Raw genomic sequence first — 27,848 nt, 5'->3', positions numbered from 1 at the left:
ATATCCCCTCCCTCTTGCGTCTCCCTCCCACCCTCCCTATCCCACCCCTCTAGGGGGTCACAAAGCACCGACTTGATCTCCCTGTGCTATGCGGCTGCTTCCCACTAGCTATCTATTTTACGTTTGGTAGTGTATATATGTCCATGCCGCTCTCTCACTTTGTCACAGCTTACCCTTCCCCCTCCCTGTATCCTCAAAAGGCCTGCTATTCTGAAATACTGGCAAGTTCCAGGAGGGAGAACAATGGATGCCCCATTAAAACTTTCACCTAAATTTTACTAGGAAGCTGAGCCAAAGTCCAGCTTAAATGCAGATGTCAGTCATCAGGCCTCTCTCTTAACAACAGACTCAACCTCAGCCTGAGCTAGCGTGAAAGTAACTTCACAAGGGATCCATTCAGAACCCTGAGGCTAGTTTATTCACTTGCCAAACACAAGCCCCTGCAGCCGCTACACATCTCTAGCATTCCCAAAACTTTACTTTTCTGCATGGCTCCTAACCCCCAACTCTGCTAATACCTTCACTGCTCGGCCTAAACTCTCTCTGGAACACTGCTTCCTTTGTAAGTGAAACTCTTCTTCTTTCTGGTCTTAACTGAAACCAAGTTCTCCCTTGAGGATTCACTCATCTTCCTGTTCTCAAACGCAGGCTCCACATTCATATTCTATAGACAAGGCAGTGCCACCATTTTCAAAGCTAGCCCCTGCACCTTCCTCCATCCTATCCCCACATGGCTCACTTTATCATTTACCACCTTTCTTACGGCCCCTCAACCCATGCCTACTTCCACTCTTATCAGATGGCCACACTTCTAATTTCAAAAAGAAAATCCCCAGGGACTTCCCTGACCGTCCAGTGGTTAGGACTCCGTGCTTCCAATGCAGGGGGTGTGGGTTCAATCCCTGGTCAGGGAACTAAGATCCCACATGCCGTGTAGCATGGCCAAAAAAAAGAAAGAAAGAAAAGAAAAGGAAATCCCCAGACACAAACGCTCTCAATCTCCCCTCTGCCATATAATTTACCTATATCCCCCACCTTTATCTCCTTCCCTGCTGCCGCTCCTCCCTTCACGGATCCAAAATCCCCTACTCTGCAATGGAATACTATTCAGCCATAAAAAAGAATGAGATTTTGCCATTTGTAGTAACACGGATGGGCTTGGAGGGCATTATGCTAAGTGAAATAAGTTTGACAGAGAAAGACAAATACTGTATGATATCACTTGTATGTGGAATCTAAACAAATACAACAGGACTTCCCTGGTGGTGCAGTGGTTAAGAATCCACCTGCCAATGTAGGGGACACGTGTTCGAGCCCTGGTCCGGGAAGATCCCACATGCCGTGGAGCAACTAAGCCCGTGAGCCACTACTACTGAGCCTGCACTCTAGAGCCCGCGAGCCTAGAGCCTGTGCTCTGCAACAAGAGAAGCCACTGCGATGAGAAGCCCGCACACAGCAACGAAGAGTAGCCCCTGCTCGCCGCAACTAGAGAAAACCCACGCGCAGCCATGAAGACCCAATGCAGCCAAAAATAATAAAATAAATAAATTAAAAAAAAATACAACAAACTAGTGAATATAACAAAAAAGAAGCAGACTCACAGAGATGGAGAACAAACTAGTGGTTACCAGTAGGAGGGGGGGAAGGGGCAACATAGGGGTGGGGAGTCAGAGGTACAAACTATTAGGTGTAAGATAAGCTAAAGGATGTAGTGTAAAACATGGGGAGTAGAGCCAATATTCTGTAATAACTGTAAATGGAAAGTAACTCTTAAAAATTGTACATAAGAAAAAAAAATCCCCTTCCTGCTAATGCACCTTGCTCAATCCATTATTGCTGTTGCATCTGGAATTTTCAACCTCCTCCTTCTCCAGTGGCAACAAACAAGTGAAAGTCACTCTCTTCCATTAAAAAGAGACGAGCTAACAAATCATACAAAAACTCCCTCAATCCTGGCACTTTCCAGGCCATTCTGCCACATTTTATACTGCTAACCCTGCGTACTGAAATCGTGCTACTCTCCGGTCGTGCCTATGCAGGCTCCCATGCGGCACTGGTGTTGCCACATTCTCCCAGGAGACCACTGCTCACACTGCACAGTCCCTGAGCGCTTTTCTCAACTGCTTTCACTTTGTAAACTACAGCATATAAACCAACGCTCAAGCCTGAACTCTGACCTCTCCCGAAATTAAACACACCTTTCCAACTTCCTCCAAAATACACCCACCTGGAGATCTCTCAGGTACCTCAAACTTAACACGTCCAAAACTGAACCCACTCTCTTTTCTCTCAAGCTTGCATTCCCACCCATACTGCCCAAATCAAGGGATGACGACACTACTCACCCAGAATCCCCAGAGTTGTTCTGGTTTCTTCCCTTTGCCGTCCCACCCCCTGCATTTTGTCACAAAGTCCTTCAGATTTTACCTCTAGACATTACACTAACCCAGTCTGCACTTCTTCCCTAGCTCCTGGTTCAACCTCATTTTTCCTGCCTGGACAACACCCTTTTAATACATCTGCTGGCTTCCAGCTTTGACCTGCTCAAAGCCACACTCTACACTGTCCCCAGGATGACAGAGGATGCAAATTCAACCACGTCGCTAAACTCTTCAGAGACTGCCCAGCACCATCAGGGTAAAACCCAAGCTTCTCAGTGTGAATTGTCAGGCCTTCTCCACCTGGCCCCACCATTCAGTCTTGCACCTGATGTTCTATTGATAATTAACACCTGCCTGGTCCACCAGGCTGTTTGGGCCTAATGCCTTTGCCATCCCCCCCGCCAAAAACACTCCACCTCTCTCCTCTGGCTACAGCCATGTGTCCCCTCACAGCACAGCTCCATGCTAAGTCCTCCAGGAAGCCTACCCTCATGTCCAGGCCGACTGAGGCCTCACTTCTGCTGGGTTCTCAGAGTACCCACCATATACCTCTGTCACAGATCTCATCCCAATATACTGAAATAATTTCAGTAGCTTTATAGCCTTAGTATCTGGCAGAGTGATTAAGTCGTGATCCTACTATTCCAACTGTCCTTTTAAATGAAAGTGTTCCCCAAGTTTCCATCTGTGACTCGCTTCTCATTCTATATACTCTTTTGTACACTCAACTTCATCAAGGTTTCAACAATAAAGTTAATGATTCCCCAATTTTTTTTTTTAATTTATTTTTGGCTGCACTGGGTCTTTGTTGCCGTGCGTGGGCTTTCTCTAGTTGTGGCGAGCGAGGGCTACTCTTCGTTGCGGTGCACGGGCTTGTCACTGTGGTGGCTTCTCTTGTTGCAGAGCACGGGCTCTAGGTGCATAGGCTTCAGCAGTTGTGGCACATGGGCTCAGTAGTTGTGGCTTGCAGGCTCTAGAGCACAGGCTCAGTAGTTGTGGCGCATGGGCTTAGTTGCTCCATGGCATGTGGGATCTTCCCCGACCAGGGCTCAAACCCGTGTCCTCTGCACTGGCAGGCGGATTCTTTAACCACTGCACCACCAGGGAAGCCCCTGATTCCCAAATCTTTATCTCAATTCTACACAACGTTCCTGAGCTCCAGAACCAATTTCCCAATGACCCAGTGGTCATCTTCACCTAGATACGACACCAGCATTTCAAACCTAACCCAGCTAAAATCAAACAGTCATCTTCTCCCTTCCTACCCTATATTTTCTAACTCAATCATACCATCTACTCTTCTGAAAGCACCATCCTTCATGTTCACCCCCAAATTCAGCAATCAACCCGGGCACCACGTTCCACTGATGCTACAGGCTCAAGAGCCCTCAAATATGCCCCATCTTTTCTATTCCCATGGCCGATACCTCAATTCACTCCAAAAGCCTCCTGACTAGTCTCCTACCTCCAGACCCTTCCCATTCCAGGCCTTAAGGGTGACCTCACTAAAATACAAAGGCACCAGAGACACTATTCCCCAGTACAATCTCAAACTCTCGACCACCTGTGGGGCAAAGTCCCGAGCAGTCCGGAGTTCACCATCAGACCTCTGCAAATCGCTCGAGCTTCATCTCCCCTCACGTTCATCCGGAAGAGCAGCCAAAACAAACTACCTACAGTTCCCCAAAGACCTAAGTCCCTCACATTTCCATGCTTTTGCAAATCCTGTAGCATCTCCTCTGTGAAATAGTTTTCTCCTGCGAGAAAACTGATTCATCTTTCATGACGCATTTCAAGCAGCACTTCTCTGTGAATCTTCCATAGCACCTTTATATACATGTGCCTAATCACTTGCCTCACGATACTGCAACTGTTCGCATCTCTATGCTCCCACTACCTACTGACTCTTCAAGGATAAGAACTATCAGGTTTACTTTTACAACCAAGATGCCCAAGGTTAGTGGTGACAGAGAATACACATATCCTATAATATATGATTTGGTCCAAATATTATCATGAATTTTTTTATTTTTTTATTTATTTTTTTTTTGCGGTACGCAGGCCTCTCACTGTTGTGGCCTCTCCCGTTGCGGAGCACAGGCTCCAGACGCGCAGGCTCAGCAGCCGTGGCTCACGGGCCCAGCCGCTCTGCGGCATGTGGGATCTTCCCAGACCGGGGCACGAACCCGTGTCCCCTGCATCGGCAGGCGGACTCTCAACCACTGCGCCACCAGGGAAGCCCTATCATGAATTTTGATGTGACCTAAGCATAGTCCGAACCTCATTTTCATTCTTAGTGCTTTTGGGGGTGAGATCAAGAAAAGCGTTGCTCCGTGTTATGGAAACAACGGAGCCAAAAAAACAGATCAGCGTATACTTTTCAATACCCAGGTCTCAGCTGCTCGCTCTCCAAATTAGGTGTTACTAACTTTCTCTTTTTCCAAGAGTTGCAGAGCTTCCCAGAAAGTGCAAGAAAATCACTGTTACTATATTACTATGAAAACTGTTTATATCCTAGAATTCAGGAACTCTGACAACTCTCATACACTTCATCATTCAGGATACCTTAAACTGACATATTGACACCGATCCCAGTGTTTCAGGAAAATGAAAGGTACCTAGTCCTCAAAGAACCTTTTAGGACTCCTGCCATGAGTGAGCCTGTATGATTAACACTCAGTCTCACACTTATCTATAACCCTTACAGCTCAAATTTAGTTTTTGTTTTAAAAAAAAGTCTAAGTAACCAGACAGATTTATGATACAGTACTAGAATTGCACTATTATTTACTACACTTACTGAATATCTAACACACATCAGGCACTATGCTGAAAGCTGTGAATGCATGATTTGCCTAATCCTCAGAGCAGCCCTACGAGGTAGGTATTATCTGAGCTTGGAAGGTTAAGTAAATCGGCCAAGGTCCTAACAGTAACTGGCAGAGCCGAGATTTCAGTCTCTTGTTTCTGGCTTCAAAGCCGCTGTGTTTAACTACTACACTAACTCACCTTTTCTTTCATATCTGGGCTTCCTAAGGGGCTATGCTATCATTTAACAAACACTAAATATCTACCGTGTTCCAGGATCTGGGCTTGGCATCAAGATTATAGAGATAAATCAGATGTAGTCCCAGCCTTCAAAGAGCCAGCGGGGTTTAGAGACAGCAGAGCACACTGGGCAAGAGCACAAGTTCCACTGACACTGTCTGGGTGCAAATCCTTGCTCTGCCACGTAGAGCGTGTGAGGTGGGGTGACTGACACCTCTGTTTCCTCACCTCCACCCTCCTCACTGGGTGATGAGAACTAAGTGAGCTAATTCACATAAAAGCACTTTAAAACTGTTACCAGGGCTTCCCTGGTGGCGCAGTGGTTGAGAGTCCGCCTGCTGATGCAGGGGACACGGGTTCGTGCCCCGGTCCGGGGAGATCCCACATGCTGTGGAGCGGCTGGGCCCGTGAGCCATGGCCGCCGAGCCTGCGCGTCCGGAGCCTGTGCTCCGCAACGGGAGAGGCCACAACAGTGAGAGGCCCGCGTACCGCAAAAAAAAAAAAAAAAAAAAAAAAAAACTGTTACCAGTACACAGTAAATGCTCAATCAACGTTAGCTGCTATTATTATCATTATTATTACTGCTGCTATCAGCACCACCAACCAAAGAACTGGTATTTATAATAAAACAATGTGCTATGGTACAATAACAAGGGCATCAAAGACAGGTACCCAACAAAGCCTGAGAGACTTAGGAGGAAGAAATACCCAACCTGAGTCTCAGAGCATGAACAGGTGTCAACGGATGCTGAGGGGAGGCTAAGAGGAAGGAGAAGAGGGCCTTCGAGGCAGAGGGAAACAAAATTCTCGTGGTGAGAAACAAAGTGATTTTTTTCAGAGAAATACAAAAGAGTGAACTAGTGCTCTATGGTCCCTAAAATAAGAAACAGTGTGATGAAAGATGAAACTCAAGAATTGTGAGCAAAGAAGCCACGACAGGACACATGTTAAGAAACCTAAGATTCTCCCTGGTGTTTGATACATGTTGAGTATTTATTATAGGATTTCTGAACTGAAAAGTCAAACTTGAAATAATTTGGCCATTGACTTGTTCAACAACTTTGATTATACTTTTGAGGGGGGCGGTGGGTGTGTGGGTTATAGCAAGCTTTTCAAAAATGAATTTACTCAGGAAGTTGCGGCACAAAAACGTTGTAGGTTAATTGTTTGAATTTGGATTTAGCCCCAAAGTACATGTCAGTGTCTAAATTATTCGCTTTGCCTGACACCATATCCTCAATACACGTAATTAGAACAGCAATGGCGCAAAAGCCACATACCTGAGTATAAGGTGATATAAAACTTGTGATGCACACTAAGCCAGCATCTGCAAACAGCTTAGCAACTTCTGCGATGCGTCGAACATTCTCTTCTCTGTCTTCAGGACTAAAGCCAAGGTTTTTGTTGAGACCTTGACGAATGTTGTCACCATCCAAAGTGTAGCATGGAATACCATGGCAAACCAAGTACTCCTCCAAAGCCATGCTTACTGTGGTCTTTCCTGCTCCCGATAAGCCTAGAAGTGAACAGTCCAAACAGATTCCATACATAAAGTTAGGGGGATAAGTAATAAAGAATTTTAACCACAGGCTTAATTATATTCATTATTCAGAGCAGTCTCTTAGCAACATTCTTGTCTAATATTTCTCTGTAAAATTTTACTACATCTTACCTAGAAAAACATCTGTAGTTTAAATATAATAAGCATTTATCTTTTTTTTTTTTTTTTTTTTTGCGGTACGCGGGCCTCTCACTGTTGTGGCCTCTCCCATTGTGGAGCACAGGCTCCGGGCGCGCAGGCTCAACAGCCATGGCTCACGGGCCCAGCCGCTCCGCGCGGCATGTGGAATCTTCCCGGACCGGGGCACGAACCCGTGTCCCCTGCATCGGCAGGCGGACTCTCAACCACTGCACCACCAGGGAAGCCCAAGCATTTATCTTTTTAGTAACTTCTGTCTAACCCCGAAGGTATCCTAGAAATCACTGAGCTACAAAGGCTTAACCAATTTTAGTATTACACATGGTTGGGTAGATATTCACTTTGTCCTCTTGTTACCACTACTCTAAAGCTGCATGCCAATTTTAAAAGAAAGTTATATGACCAAATTATTTCTGGTGAGGAAAGAAAAAGAAAGGACAAAAGTAAGCGAAATAAATATTAGAAAGTTACCTCTATATCTCAGGATCAACACCTCCCAAAAGCACCTGGGAATCCAATTTATAATGTAATTAACCTTGAAAGAATATCCTCATTTCACCTTCCTCTACCAATGTTTAGTCACTAAACGATGAGGAATAAAGGAAAAGGAAAGAGTACATTTATGCACTAATACTTGCCACCCTGGTGAGTGTATCAGAATTCACAACTAAGATAGGTACTTCCCTGGTAGTCCAGTGGCTAAGACTCCGCGCTCCCAATGCAGGGGGCCCAGGTTCAATCCCTGGTCAGGGAACTAGATCCCACATGCCACGACTAAGAGTTCGCATGCCGCAACTAAAGATCCCACATGCCACAACTAAGACCCAACACAGCCAAATATATAAATACACAGATAGATATTTCAAAACAAAAAAATTAAGATAGTTATGAGACAAGAGATAAAACACTGAAACCTAATGTACTGATACTTTGACATGCTAGTGTAGAAGGCTAACTGAAAAAACAATTTTAAAAAGGATGATATGTTAAGAGGATCAATATAGTGTTATATGGTTTCTACATTAAAAATGTATATTAACATGAGTACAGCAGGTAGTATTTTCCAAAGATTGACTGAAAGCTTGTTTACAACGTGACACTGCCACTGTCACACCCAGAGGTAGAGTATTTCTCAGCCCTTGAATCTGGGCTGGACTTAGGAGTCGCCTGTAGCCAAAACAATATAGTGAAAATGATGAGCATGACTTCCAAGACTGGGTCAGAAAAGGCCATTCAGCTTCTCTTTGGACATTTAATTGGGGAGAAGCCAGCTGTCAAATACTCTGAGACCACCGTGCTAGAGAAATCAGAATTAGGTGTTCCTGTCGATAGCCTTAGCCAGCTAAGCTCCCAGCTGACCAGCAGCATCCACTGGGGAGTCATTGCGGACACCCAGCCAGTTGTGGCTTTAGATGACTAGAGCCCAAGCCAGCATGACTGCAACCAAGCAAGGCCCAGGGGGGAACCGCCCAGCGGAGCACTCCTGAATTCCTTACCCACAAAACAGTGAGCAAGTTAAAATGGTTGTTTCACACCACTAGGTTTTGGGTAACTTGTTACATAGCAACAATGACTGAACAAAGAGATGGATGTTGGGGAGACTAGGTTTTTCTGTTCCTTGTTATTGTTGTTTTTAACTACCAGTTGAACACTAAGTATCAGGGGAAAAAAAACTGAAAACATCAAATTCTTATACAACAAAGACAACCTAATCAACTATATTCCAATATAAAATAAAAATTTAAAAAAACACAAAGATAACCTAAACTACAATTAAAGTGTCTGTTTATACATACATGTGTACGTGTTTTACGTATATATTTTATTTGAAACAAAGAACAGACACTGCTGAAAACTGAACTAATGACACAAAATTTCACTGAGATGATTATAGTGAATGTAGACAAAAAGGCTAGGAAATCAAAGTGGTTAGAGAAAATTAATAGATAATGCAAGACAGATAATCCAAAACTAAGATAAAGAAAACTGGTATACCAAAGAGAAACCAAATGTACTAGATTGAAGAGCGTCCTCCCCAAAATTCACATACAGCTGGAACCTCAGAATGTGACCTTATTTGGAAACAGGGTCTCTGTGCATATAATTAGTTAAAATGAGGTCACACAGGACTACGGTGGGCACTAAATCCAGTGACTGAAATCTTTATAACAAGGCCATCTGAAGGCGAAAGCAGAGACTGGAGTGGTACCTCTACAAGCCAAGGAACGCTAAGGATTGCCAGCAGAACCAGACGCTAGGAGAGAGGCATGGAACAGATGCTTCCCCAGAGCTGACAGAAGGAACCATCCTTGATTTCAGATTCCCAAACTGTGAGAGAATAAACTTCTGTTGTTTGAAGCCACTCGGTTTGTAGTGATTTGTTACAGTGGCCCTGGGAAACTCATATACCAATCAATGTAAAAATACAAAACCAGAAAGTTTATCCGAAATAAGGTGTAAGAAAAAACAGTGTTCCAAGAAAATGACATACAAACCACTCCATACCTGGACAGATCTGGTTAAGCTACTGAATTGCAAGAAAAAGAAAGAAATCATGACTTCCATTTCCAACAATATCAAAAAAAAAAGTGAAGGCTATAAATTTGACAACATAATTAACAACCTTGATCTGATGAACGTATATAGAATATCGCCCACATCAGGGGAACACATTTTCTTTACAAATACACATTTATGAAACTGATTACATCCTACACTGTAAAGCAAGTACCAAAAAAATCTGATAAAAGTATTTATAAGCATCATTAGTGGTAAAATAAATGGAATATACCATGTTTAAGAAAAGGAGTACCCAATATTCTGAAGATCAATTTCCTCCCAAATTGACCTTTAGATACAGTGTAATCCCAAATCAAATCCCAACTGGATTTTGGTGGAATTAGTTAAACCTATTACAAAATTTATACAATACAAAGAGCCAAAAAAAAAAAAAAAACAAAACAGTCAAGACATTCCTAATGAAGAAGGTAAGAGGATTTACTCCACTAGATTTCAAGACTCTACAAATATATAGTAATTAAGACAGTGTGGCAATAATAGAGCAACAGACAAGTATACCAGCGGAATAGATCAGAGCTCCCAGAAACAAATCCACACATAAGTGGAAACCTGATCTATGACAGCTGGCACAGCAGATCAGAGAAAAAGGATACCCTCATCTTGGGACAACTGATTATCCATATGGAAAGAAAAGAAAATGGATCCGTCCCTCACACTACATGCAAAAATCAATTGCAGAAGGAAAAGGGCCTAAACGAGAAAATCAAAACCTCTGAAAGAAAATATATGAAAAGAAATAATTCTTCAGGCATGCAGATGAAAAAAGGGAAGCTCCTTAGAAGAAGAAAAAAAAATTGGATTAGTCACAACATTTAATAGAAGAAATGTCTGCCTCTTATGACAACTTGGCTGGGTAAAATATATATTTGGTTCATACTCTTTGTCCTGGAATTCTTAAAACATTACTCCAACATAAAAACCCAGGGAATTCAGAATCCAACGGAAAGCCATCTTATAAAAACCACTGAACAAAAAAATACAGACCATAAAAACTTGACTCAAAGAAAGAGCTCATGAGTGGGCATGCTGTAATAAAAGAACTGATGGGAAGGTGGTAAGGTTGAATCACTTTACTTACAGAACTCAAATACAAACACCTATGGAAATTTAAGATTTGGAACAGAATGTGTCACAAGCCTAGACACTATAAATGTAACAATTTAACATCAATCTAGACTTAAGAATGAGGAGATGGGAAGAACCCAAAAATGCTCTCTTCTTTCATACAGAAACACACAGACCTATCTACAGTTGACATTTTCAATTTATAAAAACAGAAAATGGGAATGCTGTGTTTTGGCAATCAGCAAAAGCTTTAAGGATGGGTAATATCCATGTTGACAGAGACACTGGAAAATGGACCCTCATCCACCTTTGGAAAATAAATAGGTATAAATTTTAGTGGGTTGTATGGCTGTCGGCATAACTGATGCCAACTTGGCGCTTCTTTGTCATCAAGGCTGTGTAGTTAACAGATTAATGTTCGTTAGGTCCAGGTGGCCTCTATGCTCTGTTAGTCCCCAAACAATGATGAAGACCTTTGCTAATATATTCCTGGTGCCCAGAAGACTAGTTACCCATTCATAAATCCTGACTTAGGAATGCACTTCCTGTTTCCAAGCACGTACCCCCGTACCCTAGGTTAACTATGAAATTGTCCCAGGGGCCCCTCAGCAGTGCAGAGTGCAGCTGTGAATGTTTCCAGATCACTGTTTGCCAGATCCCACCCTGCGAATAAGTTACCCTATAACATAAACTGATCCACTGATTATACGGAGCTGCCTGCCTTGCTTTTCAGTCTCAAGATTCCTTCTCAATTTAGTGGGCACTTTTCATTCCCTCTGTCCTCCAGCATGGGTAAATTGGCAAGATGCAACAAAATTTTATTTCAAACTCTTAGAAGTGAAAAAAGATCCATCATTTTTAAAACCACCTCCAAAACCTGGATCAATTTACCCTCTCAAAGAGAGATTCTGGGAAAATCAACACAAGAATCAATCAGAAGCCAAAGCAAAAGAAGAATCATTAGAAACTGATTGTGTGAAATTCTTTACCACTCATTCCTTCTCTTCATATGGTCTACATTATTAGCCATCTTGAAGGCAGAATCCAGGTCCTATTTGCATGCAGAATTTTATAGAATGTACGGTAGTTATCAACTAGAAAGCAGTTTTAAGCTGCATTCTGATTTTTCCCCTTTAACAGCAATTTTGTAAAGAACGAAAGGAATTACCAAAAGAAAATATGTTATTATTAAGCAACTTTGTCAGTTACATATTATGGTGCTCCAGATACAAGAACAGAGCTCAAAGTGTAAGTATCCTTACTCCTGGCTCAAGGCTGTCTACACCACTGCTTTCGAAATAGACTGGCTTGTCTCTCCAGCCCATACCTGTTAGCCAAACCGTGCAACCACGAAAGCCACCTCTGGTCCCCACCACCTGACCTCTCTTGTTCCTGCTGACGTGGTGAGCTTGATAGGTGACATTAGTGGCCCTCTGCATCCCCTGGAAAAAAGAAAAAAAAGAAAGAATTCTGGTTTACCTGAGTCCCTTAAAAGGTAAACATATATTCCTTGCAAACATACAGTAACTGCCCTATGTAACATGCCAAAAGAAACGAAAAAGATGAAAGCTAACAGCTTTTTCTTTCTTTAGAGTACCTGGCATGGTGTTCAGTTCTTTACAAACACCAATTAGTAAGTCTGCAAAGCCCCTCAAGGATGCAGGAACTCCTACTACTGTGGTTTTCCAGATGAAGGTGTTAAACCTGAGAAAAGTTAAATAAATTGCCCCAGTTCCCCTGACTGGTAAGTGGCAGACTCCAGAGCCCAGTCTTCTCACTCATTCATTCGTTCAACCATTGTTTCCTGAGGCCCTACTAAGTACACCAAGTAAACAAAACAGGGTCCCTACTCTCACTGAGCTCATTCCACTGGCAGGAGACAGACCAATAACACTTAATTATTAAATCAGAGAGTGACAAGTGCACTCTGAAAATAAAACAGGGTAAGAATGGAAAGAGAGATAGGGGATGAGTGCCTCTTTAGGCAGGATGATCAGGAAAAACCTCTGAGAAGGTGGCATCTGAGCAGATTCCTGAATGAAGTGTGGAAGGGATGTCTGCAGGTATTGTGAAATGCATGATGAAAAAAATGGAAGGTAATTGTTGTTCTCTCAAATTTTCTTCTCCTTAAACAAAAAGGGCATAAAATTACATAGGTCTCAAAGGATCTTAATAGACGTTTCTCCAAAGAAAACAATACAAATGGTGAATAAGCACATTAAAAGATGCTCGACATCATTAGCCATCCAAGAAATGCAAATCAAAACCACGAGATACCACTGCACACTCACTCGATGACTATAATCAAAAAGACAGGAAATAACAAGCGCTAGTGAGGATATGGAGAGATTAGAATCCTCGTACGCTTGCTGATGGGAGTGTACAGTCACTCTGGAAAAGAGAAGTTCTACAAAACATTAATTATAATTATCGTATGTCCAAATGATTCCCACTCCTAGATTGATGCTCACAAGAAACGAAAACATGTCCACACAAAACCTGTACACATATGTTCTAGCAGCATGATGCATAAAAGCCAAAAGGTGAAAACAACCCATTTGTCCATCAATTAACAATCAGATAAACAAAACTGTTTAATTGTATGGTATATACATACAGTGGAATATTATTTGGTAATAAAAAGGAATGAAGTACTAATACAACCTACAATACAGACAAACCTCAAAAATATTATGCTGGGCTTCCCTGGTGGCACAGTGGTTGAGAGTCCGCCTGCCGATGCAGGGGACACGGGTTCGTGCCCCCGTCCGGGAAGATCCCACATGCCATGGAGCGGCTGGGCCCGTGAGCCACGGCCGCTGGGCCTGCGCGTCAGGAGCCTGTGCTCCGCAATGGGAGAGGCCACAAGAGTGAGAGGCCCGCGTACCGCAAAAAAAAAAAAAAACATTATGCTAAGTGAAAGATGCCAGTCACAAAGACCACATATTGCGTAATTCCATTTATATGAACCAGCCAGAATAGGAAAATCTAAAGAGATAGAAAACAGATTAGTGGTTACCTCAGGCTGGGATGTTGGGAGAGGAATGTGGAGTGGCTTCTGATGGATATGGGGTTCTTTCCTGGGGTAATTAAAATGCTCTAAAATTGACTATGGTGATGGTTGCAAAACTGTGTAAATATAATCAAAACTATCAAATTGTACATTTTAAGTGGGTAAATTGAACGGTAGGCAAATTATCTCAATAAAGCTGTTTTCTAAAATTAAAAAAATGAATCACATGGCCTCTATTTTCTCCTCCTATGGAGCAAAAACATAATTTAGATTCTTTTCAACAAGTTATGCCTTTATAAAATAGGTAAGTGTCAGCATTCTTTTAATAGGGTGTTCGTATTTGATACTGCGTATAGCTCTTATTTTTTTTTAAGACAGTTTTATTCATCATTCACTCAAAGATATCTACTGAATGCACACTACATGCTTGACATCTTGCCATTCTTCTAGCTGCTGATGAAACAGAAGTGCACAATACCAATAAAATCACCGTCCTCCTGGGGCTTCTCTAGTCTTCCCTCCCAGGGCAGAGGTTCTCAAAGCGTGGTCCCTAACCAGCAGCTTTGGCATCTCCTGGGAACTGCTAGAAATGCAAATTATCAGGACCTGCCCCAAGTAGACTAAGTCAGAAACTCTGGGGTGGGGCCTGATAATCTGCATTTTAAAGCCTCCAAGTGACTCGGATGCCAGTTCAAGTTTGAGAACCACTGGACTAACAAGAAAAATAGAGGTGAGAAAAGAAAACACCAAGATAAAGAAGGAAATTATGTAAGTTAGAAATAAGTATCAAAGAGGGGGAAAAAGTAAATAAAGCAAAAAAAGTGAAGAAATGTCATACGAAGTATGATATTTAGACAGGGTGGCCAGGGAAGGCTTCAGCAAAAAGAGGATATTTAAGATCTCTGATGACCTCTGAGGGAAGCACCTTCCAGACAGGGAATAGCAAGTGCAAAGAAAAGTGAAAAAGTAACTGGGGAAATCCAGAATGATTGCTGGGCAGTCCAAACAAGCCGTCTGGAGGCAACAGTCATACATCTAAAACAAGAGCCGTGGCCATGACCATGTTTTCTGCAGCCACGTGAGTGGCTCAGGTTGAGGCACGAAATAGACTGATTCACCCTTGACCCAGAGGTCTTCAAAATGGGGAACAAACACCCTGATAGGTACATGAACATGGACTTTGTCAAGGGACCATTTCTATCCAGATCTTCAACTTCCAGATGTGTTCTTTTCTAAAACTGGTTGGCCTGAGAAGGTGCCTGAGGTTCAGGATCTCTTTCCCCCTCTCCCTGCACAATTCCCCTAGTGTACAGGAGAAAGCATCTCTGCCCATCTGCATCTTACTCTCACTCACTGTCCTGGGGGTGTCCTCGGGAGCCAAAGGGACAATTGGACAATTCTTTTAATAGGCCCACCACAAAAGCTGCACCCCTCCCCCACTAACCATCTCATTAGCAGATGTATCCATAGTTCCAATAATCACAAAGAATTCTACTATGGGTCTCCCAAACCATTTCCTTTCAATTAAACTGATGAAGCAAACATAACTTTCCAGCTCTGCATTTCCAGGATTTTAAACAAAACCCGGGGTGTCTGACCCAGACATCTGTGTCTCCCGGGAAGCAGCGGCCCCTCTTTCCTGAGGTATCCAGTTTTAGCTCCCAGGCAGGCAGCCTGGGAGGAGAGGAGACAGGAGCTGGGTCTGCTGGAAGGGGACAGGGCAGGGATAGGGGGACAAGGAGGGTGCTATACACATTAGCTGCCTACACTTGCAGAACCTGTTTGACTTCGTCATTTTGTTTCGGGATTTTTTTCCAAGTTACTTTGCTTTGGGGCAAGAAGAAACATGTATTTAATGAGTTTTAATTCATTTTGGCACCATAAAATATCTTCTGCTTTTCTTTTTAAATTGAGTAGAATGTATAAAAACTGAGAAGCTACAAAATGCTGAGGCTGTGGTTGAGAGAAAATATAGCATAAGAGATTGTTTTAATCACTAGAAAAGTATGCTCCCTCCGGGCTTCCTGCCTCCTACATTTAAAAAAATTCTGGCAGTAAATATGGCAGTCTGGGTACAAGGAGGCTTACTGTTTATGTATGCTTCATATTTTCCATATTAAAACACAAACTTAAAAAAAGATTTGCCACAATCTCCTACCTCCTGGTTTTTCAGAATAAATCAAAGAGCACTTTTTAAAACTCTTAGAATTGCAAGGTGGTGGGTGTATGCCTGAATTTTACTAAAACTCTAAAGGTCACTTCCATATGTAATCTTCTAGTTCCCCTTCCCCTCTTTTCCTTTTCCACCCACTCTAGCCAAAGCCTTCCTATAATCCCGCCAGGAAAACATGACATTAGTGGGTGCATCAGGGAGTTATTTCCTTCCAACTCTCCATTCCTGTTCTCACAGTCTTCAATGCTCTAGTTTCTATTCACAGAACGATGAAATCAGGCTTATTCTTTTCTAAGAGTCTGGGTGGTTGATAGTAATATTTGGCTTATTGTACATATATCCAAGGCAGTCCCTGTAACATTTACCGCCCACAGGATTTGTCTGTTATTTATGGACCGTTTTATACGGTGTCTTTTTGTATATAATTTTTACTTCCTTGGGAGAACAGGTCAAGTACTGTGAGTTATAGTTCTTTGTGTTTTTCACAACACCCAACCTCTTTTCTTGTGCCTAGTCAGTGCTCAGTAAAAGTTAGATATAAGGCATTTATTTTAAAGCGTGATTTGTGTTCTCTGTATAACCTGCAAATGAAATGATGATTGACATTCAGAAGTCTTAAGAATAGCGGAACTGGGACAATTCATTTCAAAAGAATTCCTTCTCTTTCTACGATTGGGACTAAATGACTACCAGTCCTGTTACTAAGCTAACGTCAGGTGGCCTCTCATATGTGTGGTGTACATTTCCTACACATTCTACAAACTGCTGTCCTCAACACCCACACGAGTGGCCCTGTGCCCCTTTTTGACCCACCTTAACTTCCACATGGGCTGTTTTGTTATCTTATCCACTTCCGTATGGGACAAATTAACTTCTCCTATGATGCTACTTAGAGAATTTCATGGTCTGTGAGTTTATGATGATTTTATGAAGAACTCTGCATTTTTCAGTGAAATTTGTAAAGGCACAGAAAATATACCAAATATCAAGCGTAATTCTGGACTTCAACATCTATCACTCACCCCACCACCCATCTTAAACTGACTGCCAAACAGTATATTCTTCCAAAGAGAATACCTGAAATGGTAACACGGGTGTGTCTTTTATATCCCAAGACATACTGTGAGTAAACTGGAGACATGGTAGAGTACCATGTGGATAAAATTGAAAAGAATACAGTGAGAAGAAAGCTTTAGTTCACAGAGTTATTGATAACTGAAGTTAATCTTTTGAACGTTAACGTTAACAAGCCAAAGACAAACAGCAAAACTGAGGCTGGAGGTTAAGAAAACAACTTGAAAAGGCTACACTTAAAACCTTGCTGCTACAAAGCATGGGGCACAGCAACACTGGCAATGACCTGGTTGCTTCTCAGAAAGTGAATCTCAGGCCCTACCCCAGATCTCCTGAATCAGAGCTAAGATACTGGCATGCCTATTCGATCACCGATTGTCATGCATACACTCCGCATATACATTATGGCTCTCCGACTATTCTGTTTTAAAGATTAAAGAACACTTAAATATTTACTTAATGGATATTTTAAACTGTCAGTACTTTTAATGGAAGGGGCCCTGAATGGCCTCCAGTTGGGAAGTCCAGCCAGAAGAGATTCTTAGAAGTCAGAAATGAGCCTGAGACTACCTGTTCATTCATCATTTGTTGATGGATCCCTCCTAGATACGGGGAGTAAAACGGATCAAAAACATTTCAGGGAAGGAGACAAACAATAAAGAGAGAAAGACACCTTTACACTATGACAGGCCCCTGCCTCCCACTGTGGTGACAGCGGGGCTTTCCCTACAAACATGATGGGGACGTGTCCTCTACAAGTGGTTGTGCTTTCGTGTCCAGTACTGTATAGAGTACAGTAGCACAGTATCTTTATTTCAAGCCCAGGATGTCCGCAAGCAAGCGTAAAAGCAGCGGTGATGTAGCCAGTACTGTACTGTACTTTTCAAGGTATGTACTGTAAGATTAAAAATGTTTTATTTTTTGTGTTTGTTTTTTATTTATTATTTTTGTGAAAAGTATATAAACCTATTACGGTACAGTACCATATAGCCGACTGTGTTAGTTGAGTACCTAGGCTAACTTTGTTGGACTTACAAACAAATTGGACTTATAAATGCGCTCTCGGAACGGAACTCGTTCATATGTAGGAGGCTTACTGTACATGAATGTTCACAGCAGCATTATTCATAGCAACTGAAGAGGAGAAACAACCCAAATGTTCATCAACTAATGAAAGGATAAGCAAAATGTGATACATCCATAAAACATAATATTATTCAAGCATATAAAGGAATGAAGTATTGATACATGCTACAACATGGATGAACCTTGAAAACATTATTCTAAGTTAAAGAAGTTAGACACTAAAGGCCATATATTATATCATTACATTTATAGGAGAGTCTAGAATAGGGAAATCCAGAGACAAAAAGTAGATTATTGGTTGGCAGGTGCTACAGAGAGGGAAAGGGGAAGGATAGGGAATGATTGCTAATGGGTACAGGGTTTCTTTTTGGGGTGATGAAAATGTTAAAAGTAGATATTGTGATGGTTATAAAACTGTAAATATACTAAAAAAACAATGAACTGAACACTTAAACATATGAGAAATAAAGACAGAGGAAAGGGATGCAACCATCAAAGAAACTACAGAGAAGAATAAGAACAATGGCTGCAGTCATCTAACTGGATTTCTATATGTACTGTCCAATATTTCCACTGTTTACTCAGCTAAAACTTGCTTGGTAGAGAACTGTGTCCTTAGGAAAGGATATTTCACGGAAATAACTACCACTTAGGTAAATACCAAAATAAAAACAACAAGCAAAAAAAAAAAAAAAAACAGTCTCTTCATTTGAACTAATTACTTAGTAATTCGCTTTCAAAACAATTCAGGGTTGGATTTTACTGTTTTGTTGTTGGTATGCTATGGGTAATTGATCCATCTCAGAGCAAAAGATGGTAACATCCTAGCTGGTGGAGGAGAAAATGCTAGTATCGGATTTTATGTTAAATTACTAGTTTTGCATTTCAGAGTTACCTAATTTATTTCCCCTTTTTCTTACTCAAAGTGAAGAATAGAACAGGGTTTCTCAACCGCAGCATTAATGACTTTTGGGCCTCAGCATTAATGATAATGCTTTGCTGTGGGGACTGTCCTGTGCACTGCAGGATTTGTAGTGGCATCCCTGGCCTCTACCCAACAGATGTCAGAAGCAACCCCCCCTACACACACACACACACACACACACACAAATGTAACAACCAAAAATGTCTCCAGATATTTTCCAAACACCCCCCTGGGGGAAGTAAATTTTTACCTGGTTTAAAATCACTGGAGAAGAAAACTACTCCTCAAAGGTCAATGTAATAGAGCCAAGTTGGGGAAGCTTATTTCATATTTCAACTTTAGAGAAGCCACTATGCTAAAGGGGAGGCTAACTGACAGCTGGGTACCCTGCCGGAGCCAGGACTACAGAATTGCCCAAAACCGTGATTCCAAAGTTGCTACCATCTCTCGAAATTTCCTTCCCTGGGGAAGAAAGTAAGAACAAATACACGAGTACAGAAATATACACATAAGTATGAAAAAATGTCAGCAGCCATCCCAAAGTTACTACCTAGACCTGTCCAGTATAACTTTCTGAGATGATGAAAATGTTCTATACTGCACAGTCCAATACAGTGGCCACGAGCTTCCTATGGAAATGTAGCACTTGAAACATGGCACGTTTCATCTTAGTTTAACTAAATTTAAGTTGCCACAGGTGGCTAGTGGCTACCAGATTGGACCATGCGGATCCAGACCCTGCTGTCATTCTTCCCGTTCTTGTTTTCAGTCAACACGGAGTGCATTCTTGGTAAAGTCCAGTTCTCCTTCTCCTTTAGGCAACTTTTCCAGCAGTATCTCCCTAGCTTCCAGGGAAGGAAACTCAGTAGCTGCCCCTGCACACAGCCAGGCCAATGCTCTGAAGGAGGAATATATGGCTTTCCATATGCTGTGTGTTCCATTTCTGCATGCTTGCTTCATTTTTGGACCACCTCAGTCTTCCCCCAAATCCAGAACGGGCTGCTGGCCTTCTATGAAAGGCATCGAACAGTATGAGGGACAAATTGTTCAGAAAAGGTAGAACTGATAAAAAGGAAAAATATCTCATTCATTTATTTGCTTTTCGATTAACCCTCTCCCAGGTAGAATGTAATATCCATGAGAGCAGGACCGTTGGCTGTCTTTTTACCACTGCATCCCCAGCACCTGGAACACAGGCACACACAAAGCAGGTGTCAAATATTCGATGACGTAATAAATAAGAACACCTTAAACAGTGCTCATGTGCCAGCACTAGAGTGCTCTCAATGTATTAAATAACTGAAACCTCATTATAACCCTATGAGCTATGCCCTATTAGCTCCACTACAAGCTGTGTTTCATTATCCACATTATTACATTTGAAGACAGTGAGGCACAGAGGAGTTAGGCAACATGCCCAAGATCACACAGGTAGTAAGTGACAAAACCATAATTTTAATTCTACCACGTATGGAGCTTATTCTCTTGCTTCAGCTGTGCTAAGTTACTAGTAAGTTATCTAAGACTTTTAATAACAGAAGTACCGAGGCCTACTCAGCACCCTAACCCTTATCCCCATCCTGTTATATAAGGAAAAGCTCCGTGTAGATGCAAAACCTCTATAACGAAGTACGATTACATGATACACGATAATAGCAGACTGCAACATAACACAGAGGTGCACAAAGAATTCAGCCTATGTGCAACAGTGTGTGGACACAGGAGGCCACAGTTTCAGTACAGGAGCCCAAGGCTCTTAAGATTTCCACAAGTGATAAAGGTCAACAGGCATCAGGGCAGAAGGAAAGGCTTGTGTAAAACCCTGAGGATGCAAGGTATAGAAAGAGAGTTGGGGCCTCCCTGGTGGGGCAGTGGTTGAGAGTCCGCCTGCCAATGCAGGGGACACGGGTTCGTGCCCCAGTCCGGGAAGATCCCACATGCCGCGGAGTGGCTAGGCTCGTGAGCCACGGCCACTAAGCCTGTGCGTCCGGAGCCTGTGCTCCGCAACGGGAGAGCCCACAACAGTGAGAGGCCCGCGAACTGCAAAAAAAAAAAAAAAAAAAAAAAACAGAAAGAAAGAGAGTTGGTGCTGGAGATATGGAGCTATGGGAATTTGGGGCGTGGAGGAGAGAGGGGAATGGAACGGCAAACCAGAATGAAATTGTCATATGTGCTTCCGAACGACAATGCTAGATCTCAGACTACTCTGTGGGTAGTAGAGTCCAGCTCCACTGTAAACCGGGTCCAAGCAGGGATTTGGCCCAACATGAGTCTACAAAATAGGTAGTGACACCTGGGTCTGAACTGAGGGCCAGCTAACCCACAGTTTGAAATGTTTTACGGAAGGCAGATGAAAACCAGTCCCAATAGAGAAAGGTTCAATCAGACGTTAAATGAAACTCATTACACCTGATGCTTCGTCAGAATGAGATAAGAGGAGACTAAAGGGGCATGTTCATTCTTGATTTTCTTTACTACTCTTGTAGGTACATGGAGACACCTCCCTTCTCTCTAGTATATTCTCTAACTCGAATTTAACCATCAAATCTTTATTTTCGACCTTAACCTAACTCAATCCTTATAGTTGTGCTGTCCACAGGTCCCGACTGAGTTTTTAAAATGTGGTTATTAAATGTAAAATAGATAGCTAGTGGGAAGCAGCTGCATAGCACAAGGAGATCAGCTTGGTGCTTTGTGACCACCTAGAGGGGTGGGATAGGGAGGGAGACACAACAGGGAGGGGACATGGAGATATATGTATACATACAGCTGATTCACTGTTATACAGCAGAAACACAACATTGTAAAGCAATTATACTACAATAAAGTTGTTAATTAAAAATAAATAAATAAATAAAATGTGGTTAGTCTGAAGTGAGATGTGTGCTAAGTTAAAATATATACTTATGTATATTTTTTAATAATTTTATATTGATTATGATAATATTAAACTCATTTTTATATTGAGATGACAGTACTTTAGCTATACTGGGTTAAATAAATATTAAAATTTATTTCAACCTGTTCCTTTTACTTTTTTTTTTACTATGACCTCTAGAAAAATTTAAATTACATTATGTGGCTCACGTTTTATTTCTATTGGATAGCCTTGTTCTACAGACTATCTATACTAAGGCCATCTGTCCCTTACATGCAGCATACTTAATATTGGGTCCACCTTTTACAAGCTCTATGACATCTCTGTGCCTCAGCTTCTTCATCAATAAAATGGAGATACTAACTGGAATAAAGAGAATAACTAACAATAACAGCTAACACACATAATACTCAGACTCTAACAGCTAACACACACACAACACTTACAATATGCCAGACACCGTTCTAAGCAGTTTTCATATATTAACTCCTTTAATCTTCACAATACCCCTGTGAGGCCATCACCCCCATTTTACAGATGAGCAAACTGGCGCAGAGAAATTAACTGACTACCTAAAGGTTACACGGTTAGTAAACAGTGAAGCCCAGGTTCGAGTCCAGGCAGTCAGTTCCAGGGTCCTTGCTTTAAACCACTGTCTCTCATGATACCCACCTCAGAAATGGTACAGAAATTCAACAAGTCAATTGAGGTAAAAAATTTCAAACTGTCTCCAGCACATAGTAAACTTTCCTTCAGTGTTTAACTATTATCACCATCACTCCAGCCCTCAACCTACTTCCCAAATTCCCTGCATGCCGTGACTTTTCTCCTCATTTCCCAGGATTAAAGCCTCAGGATCCTCTTTTAATACGTGTCCCTCTTTCATTCCCTAACTCTTGTCAGGTCCTTCTTACTCAACCTTGAATGCCCTTAACGCATCTATGCTGCTTTTCCACTACCACCTTAGTCCAGTACTCTGCACCCTCACAACTGTGTGAATTAACAGCAGTAACAAGACAAAGACCTTAACTGGTGCTCATGTACCAGGCATTCCTCAAGTCTATTAATTCATTTAAACCTTACCATAACCCTGTTTGTTCTCCAGGACTTCTATATCTGGGCTCTAACAGTGTCTAATTTCTTTAGCAGACCTGTCTTCCTGGAATACCAATTTCATCATGAGATGGGAACTTTAAAGGTGTCTGGATTCGCTACATGTGTCCCTATCAGTTGATGTATGTGAGAGGAAAAGATGATGGGTGTTCCCTACTGGGGCAAAGAAAGATTTACAAGGCCCTGAAAATTAAAAATTCTAGCCTCATCCAAAATCTCTCACAGAATCTAGTTTCAACTCAGCAACCAAACATTAACAACTATACAACCTAGCCCCATCCTGCTCATTCAATCTTATCTCCAGTCAACAAAAGCCCTCCAGAGTGGTTAAACAGGTCTCTTCATTGTTCCTGGAGTAAATAATGGTAATTATTATTATTTATATTATTTATAATAATATCATAATATTATATATTATTATAAATAATATAAATTATTATTATTATTAGACCTTATTCATACAGTTCCCCTCTGCCTCAAAAATCTGAGCACACTTCTCCTCCATCACACCCAGACTAAACTAATCTCCCCTCTAAACTGTGATAAAACAGCTGTCTTACCCCACTCACTGGGGTCTATAATGATATATTCATCATCCGGCAAATGCCAATCACAACCCCAACCAGGCCCTGAGCAACTGGAAGGCAAGCACTGAGTCCCTCATTTCTCACCTTCCCCGTGAGTAGCACATGCCTCTACAAAGAACACGCACTTATTTGGCAAATGGAACAGTAAATGGGTTACAGTGTAGCTGAAATGACATGTAAATACCCTAATTCAGCCAACCGTATTTCCCTAACCAGGAAACACCTCAAGGTAACAGGAGCAGTATCAATAGTTTCATAGCAGTGTTATCACTGCACTCTCCAAGTCATTATCTTCTTCACTCCTCAAAACTCTCCAGTGAAGTACCACTACTATACCTTTAAGTCAGCTGAGGTTTAAAGAAGTCGAGGGTTTTTACTCAGGATCACACAACTACTACACGGCAAAGCTGGAACCAGAGACCAGGCCGCTAGTCCAGCGCTCTTTCCAATGGTCTAATGCCCCTTTTATCTCTTCTCCGTCCTTATCACCTAAGGAAGAGTTAAATAACTAAGAGGGGAAAGGAATCGGGTGAGAATACTTGGTAACAACAGATGTGGTAAATTAATGACTTGAACATTTGTCTGAAATGGCTTTTTTTTTCTTTGACTCACCAAGGGTAATGACGATTTACAAGGCTGCATTTAAACCTCATTATCTTGCTGTACTGTGAAATAAACATTTCCACCCAAACTTAAAACCAGTATCTTTCCGGCCTCCAGAGCTGGACATCACCTGCTCCACCCCACCCCCTCTACACTTACAAAATCTTGGCTTAAGGCTGTTTCTTACCAAGAATAATTAAGGAAGCAAGCAACCTTCCGAGGTTGCTTAACCATCAAAGCAAACTGGCAGTCCTTGCTAAACGTTATAAACCATTAGTTTCCCCACACTTTACTGTTTCCATGTTATTTGCTGGATATTCCGATTTAGCACCGAATCACAAAGAACCTCAGTTCAGGGCAGTCTCAGCTCATGAATGGCCGCATTGTTGGGTACTCTCCCTTCACGCTGAAAGTCAGAAATGGAAAGACGTGGAGATGGACCCAAACCTGGGCTCACTGCACTGGCAGAGCCAAGAAAAACCAGGAAACGTACCAAAGACGCCTGCCTCTGCCTCCTCCGCAGACCTTCAGGCCACTGGAGGGGGATGCGGGCAGCTCCCCCTCGAGGGATGCAGGTTTCAGCAGCCGCCAGCTCACTGCCGAAAAGAGCGTCCTCGAGGTCTCCTCTGAGGCGAGGAGCTGGAGAAGGGGGAGTTCTTCCCACGGACCCTGGATCGGACCCCCGCCCCCGCCGCGCCACTCCACCCGGCACAACCCACCGCCCCAGGTGGAAGGCGCCGCGGCCTCGGGTACCACCCCCAACTCTCCAGGGAGGATACAGAGGAGGCGGAAGGGAGGCAGCGGCTACGAAACAAGCTGCAGCCGGAGCCTCCCAGAGCCTCCTCCGCACCTCTGCTCCGACTCACCCAGTTCTGCGCGTTATTGCTCAGCTTGACTTTCTTGCACAGGCTACCGGGAACCTCCATGGCTGCTCAGCGCGCGGGTGCCCGCGTTCTCAGCGCCCAGTGAGTAGCCGGAGGACTGGAGGCCGGCGGGGGCGGGACGGGAAGGCGGGGTCTCCTCGCGACCGGGCTGGCACGCGCTGTCGTAGGCACGCGCTCGTGCTCGCGGCTCCGACTGAGCGGCGCCTCGGCCCCGCCTCCTAAATGGGTCCGGGGCAGAGGTGTGTGGGGTGGGGCGAAGCAACGGATGAGAACCGGACGCAGGGGGTGGGAGTGGGCCTCCAGGGCGCGCACCGACGCGAGCGCGCACGACGCTCCTCCCTCTTGATTCTGAAGTAGGGGCGGGGCCTGAGAAGGTAGTCGTGGAACTTCCAGGGTCCCTCCCCCGCTCGCCGCCTTGCGCTGCGCATGCGCAGAGGCTGGAAACGCGTCCCAGGCCTCCACCTGGAAGGACAAGGAAGATACTAGCCCTCCACCTCTTTGCGGGTTTGGGTGCTTGCTGCTGTTTACTAGATGGCAGAAGACATTAACGTGGTCTCCCGGCCCTCTGGTTTTTACTCCGTAAACCCGGCCACCAGTTTCCTATCCTCCATATCTGTGCCCTCCTCTCCTTGGCCACATTTAAAAAGGAATTTTCCAGCTTCGCGGAGGGAAGATTTGCTGAACAGCTCATTCTCCACACGTTCCACTTAGCTTTAAAATTCTGCTCAACGCACAGTTTCAAAAAAAAAAAAAAGTCAATACCCCATCCCTGGACATCAGTAACCTCTCAGGTTTTAGTGGTTATCTGCAAGGTGCCTCCTTCCCCACTTGCAGATGTCTCTTCAGGAGATTTCTGTCGGATACCCCTCACCCGGTAAGCCAGAAAGAGACCTCTATTTTATTAGCTTCTCAGGAAATCCTTAGAGGAATGAAATCCATGCTGCAGGAGGGCCCTTAGTTACCACAGAGTAGAATGTCCATGTGTGAAGGACATTTTCAAATTCACCGAAGTATACCATGGCTACTTCACGGGAGGATGGGCTGGGGATGGAGGGGAGCCTGCTCTAGGAGTTATCTCCCCTTCCACCCCCAGTACCCTAAGGGACTTTCCATAGCTTGTCCCTGGCACCAAGATAGTTGTTTGAAGTGCTTCTCCTCCATAACCCGATGCCCTACCCTACAAATACACACCAATCCCAAAGACCTGACATTACTGCCTCTTTGCTGGAGGACAAGAGGGAATGAAAAATGCCCAGCAAACTAAGAAGGTATCTTGAGACTGAGAAAATGAAGCAGGTGGCTCCATGTAATCAATGGATCCGTTTATTATACAGTAACTTACAGGGTGAGATCATGGAGGACTGTGATCCAGAAGCATTTACGGCTGCATCCACACCGCTGAGGGGACATTGGGACAGTTTTATAGCTAACCTAGGGTACTGGAGTAGTGCTTAGAAACAGGAAGTGCATTCCTAAGTCAAGGTTTCTGGATGGGTAAGTAGTCTCCTGGGCACTGGGAATATGTCAGCAAAGGTCTTCATCATTGTCTGGGGACTAAGATAGCATAGAAGCCACTGGGTCCTAATGATTATTAAACGATATCTATTAACTTCAAAGCCCTTGACGACAAGAGAAGTGATTTACTGCAGAGTGCAGTCCTGGGTAGGGCCAGTGGAAGGACAGGAGGAACTTCTACAGGCCCAAGTTGCCATCAGTCATGCTGACAGTCATACATTCTTCTTTTTTTTTTTTTTAATTTTTATTTTTGGCTGCATTGGGTCTTCGTTGCTGCGCATGGGCTTTCTCTAGTTGTGGCGAGCGGGAGCTACTCTTTGTTAAGGTGCGCAGGCTTCTCATTGCGGTGGCTTCTCTTGTTGCAGAGCATGGGCTCTAGGTGCGCGGGCTTCAGTAGTTGTGACTCGCGGGCTCTAGAGCACAGGCTTCAGTAGTTGTGATGCACGGGCTTAGTTGTTCTGCGGCATGTGGGATCTTCCCGGACCAGGGCTCAAACCCGTGTCCCCTGCGTTGTCAGGTGGATTCTTAACCACTGCACCGCTAAGGAAGTCCCAACAGTCATAATTCTTAATAGCTAGCAAATCAGTTCCCTGTTTATTTACCCCACTGCTACTGTGTTAATATTAGGCCTTTCCTGTATCCAGGATGAATCACAACTAATCCCCATATCTGGGCATCCTGTGCGTCTGCTGCCCACACACTCCATTCTTAACATTGCTGTCAGAGTGTTATTTCTAAAACTTCAATCTTGTTACTTGACCTCAAACTGTCAATGGTTTCCTTGTAGCTTTTTCTTTGGGGACTCTTCATTTGCAGTCTGTATATAGAACTTAATTTCAGTATATTTCTGAACTCTGCCAATAACGGAATGAGCTTAGAAGAGGATCCAAAGCTTCAAATGAAAACACAGCACCACATTTGGAATCAGCCATTTCTCTAAGGAGTCCCAGGATTCCTGGTTTTCAGAAGGGAGTGGTATTTAGATATCATAATCTGGGCTTCTAAAACTGTTTAGTGCTTCTGAGTCAGTCCATATTTCTGGACTTTTTCAGTGAAAGACTTTTTTCAGGTAAAATATATCATGAGTTTACCTTGATACTATCAATTCAAATGTATTATTTCAGACATCATTCATGCAAATGAGCCTGAAACATCCTGTCAAATCCAAAACAAGGAATTATCAGAAACCACTAGGATTATGTCAAAAGGACTCAGAAGCCAAAC

The 27,848-nt window shown here is 43.0% G+C and overlaps 1 protein-coding gene across 5 annotated transcripts in view; it reads right to left on the bottom strand.

The window, feature by feature from the left end:
* PAPSS1 (3'-phosphoadenosine 5'-phosphosulfate synthase 1) overlaps nucleotides 1-25,269 on the bottom strand; it is a 117,014-nt gene extending 91,745 nt beyond the window's left edge. Inside the window, exons 1-6 of one of the 5 annotated variants that reach the window (XM_089911593.1) lie at nucleotides 25,092-25,208; nucleotides 24,719-24,821; nucleotides 24,413-24,631; nucleotides 23,959-24,111; nucleotides 12,101-12,215; nucleotides 6,710-6,945 (exon numbers count right to left, since the gene is read on the bottom strand). In XM_089911593.1, the coding sequence (XP_089767719.1) occupies nucleotides 6,710-6,945; nucleotides 12,101-12,212 (348 nt within the window). In that variant the 5' untranslated portion in view covers nucleotides 12,213-12,215; nucleotides 23,959-24,111; nucleotides 24,413-24,631; nucleotides 24,719-24,821; nucleotides 25,092-25,208. Of the gene's footprint in view, nucleotides 1-6,709; nucleotides 6,946-12,100; nucleotides 12,216-23,958; nucleotides 24,112-24,412; nucleotides 24,632-24,718; nucleotides 24,822-25,091 lie in introns of all 5 variants that reach the window. The other 4 variants (XM_089911594.1, XM_022567086.2, XR_016393221.1 and 1 more) reach the window with 4 other exon arrangements.
* Between the last annotated feature and the right edge of the window lie 2,579 nt (nucleotides 25,270-27,848).

This window comes from Delphinapterus leucas, chromosome 5 (assembly GCF_059928025.1).
Source record: "Delphinapterus leucas isolate spDelLeu-1000000601 "Yukka" chromosome 5, BTC_Dleu_Yukka2, whole genome shotgun sequence".
In the NCBI taxonomy this organism is placed as follows: domain Eukaryota; kingdom Metazoa; phylum Chordata; class Mammalia; order Artiodactyla; family Monodontidae; genus Delphinapterus; species Delphinapterus leucas.
This window is presented reverse-complemented; position numbering and strand designations above follow the sequence as displayed.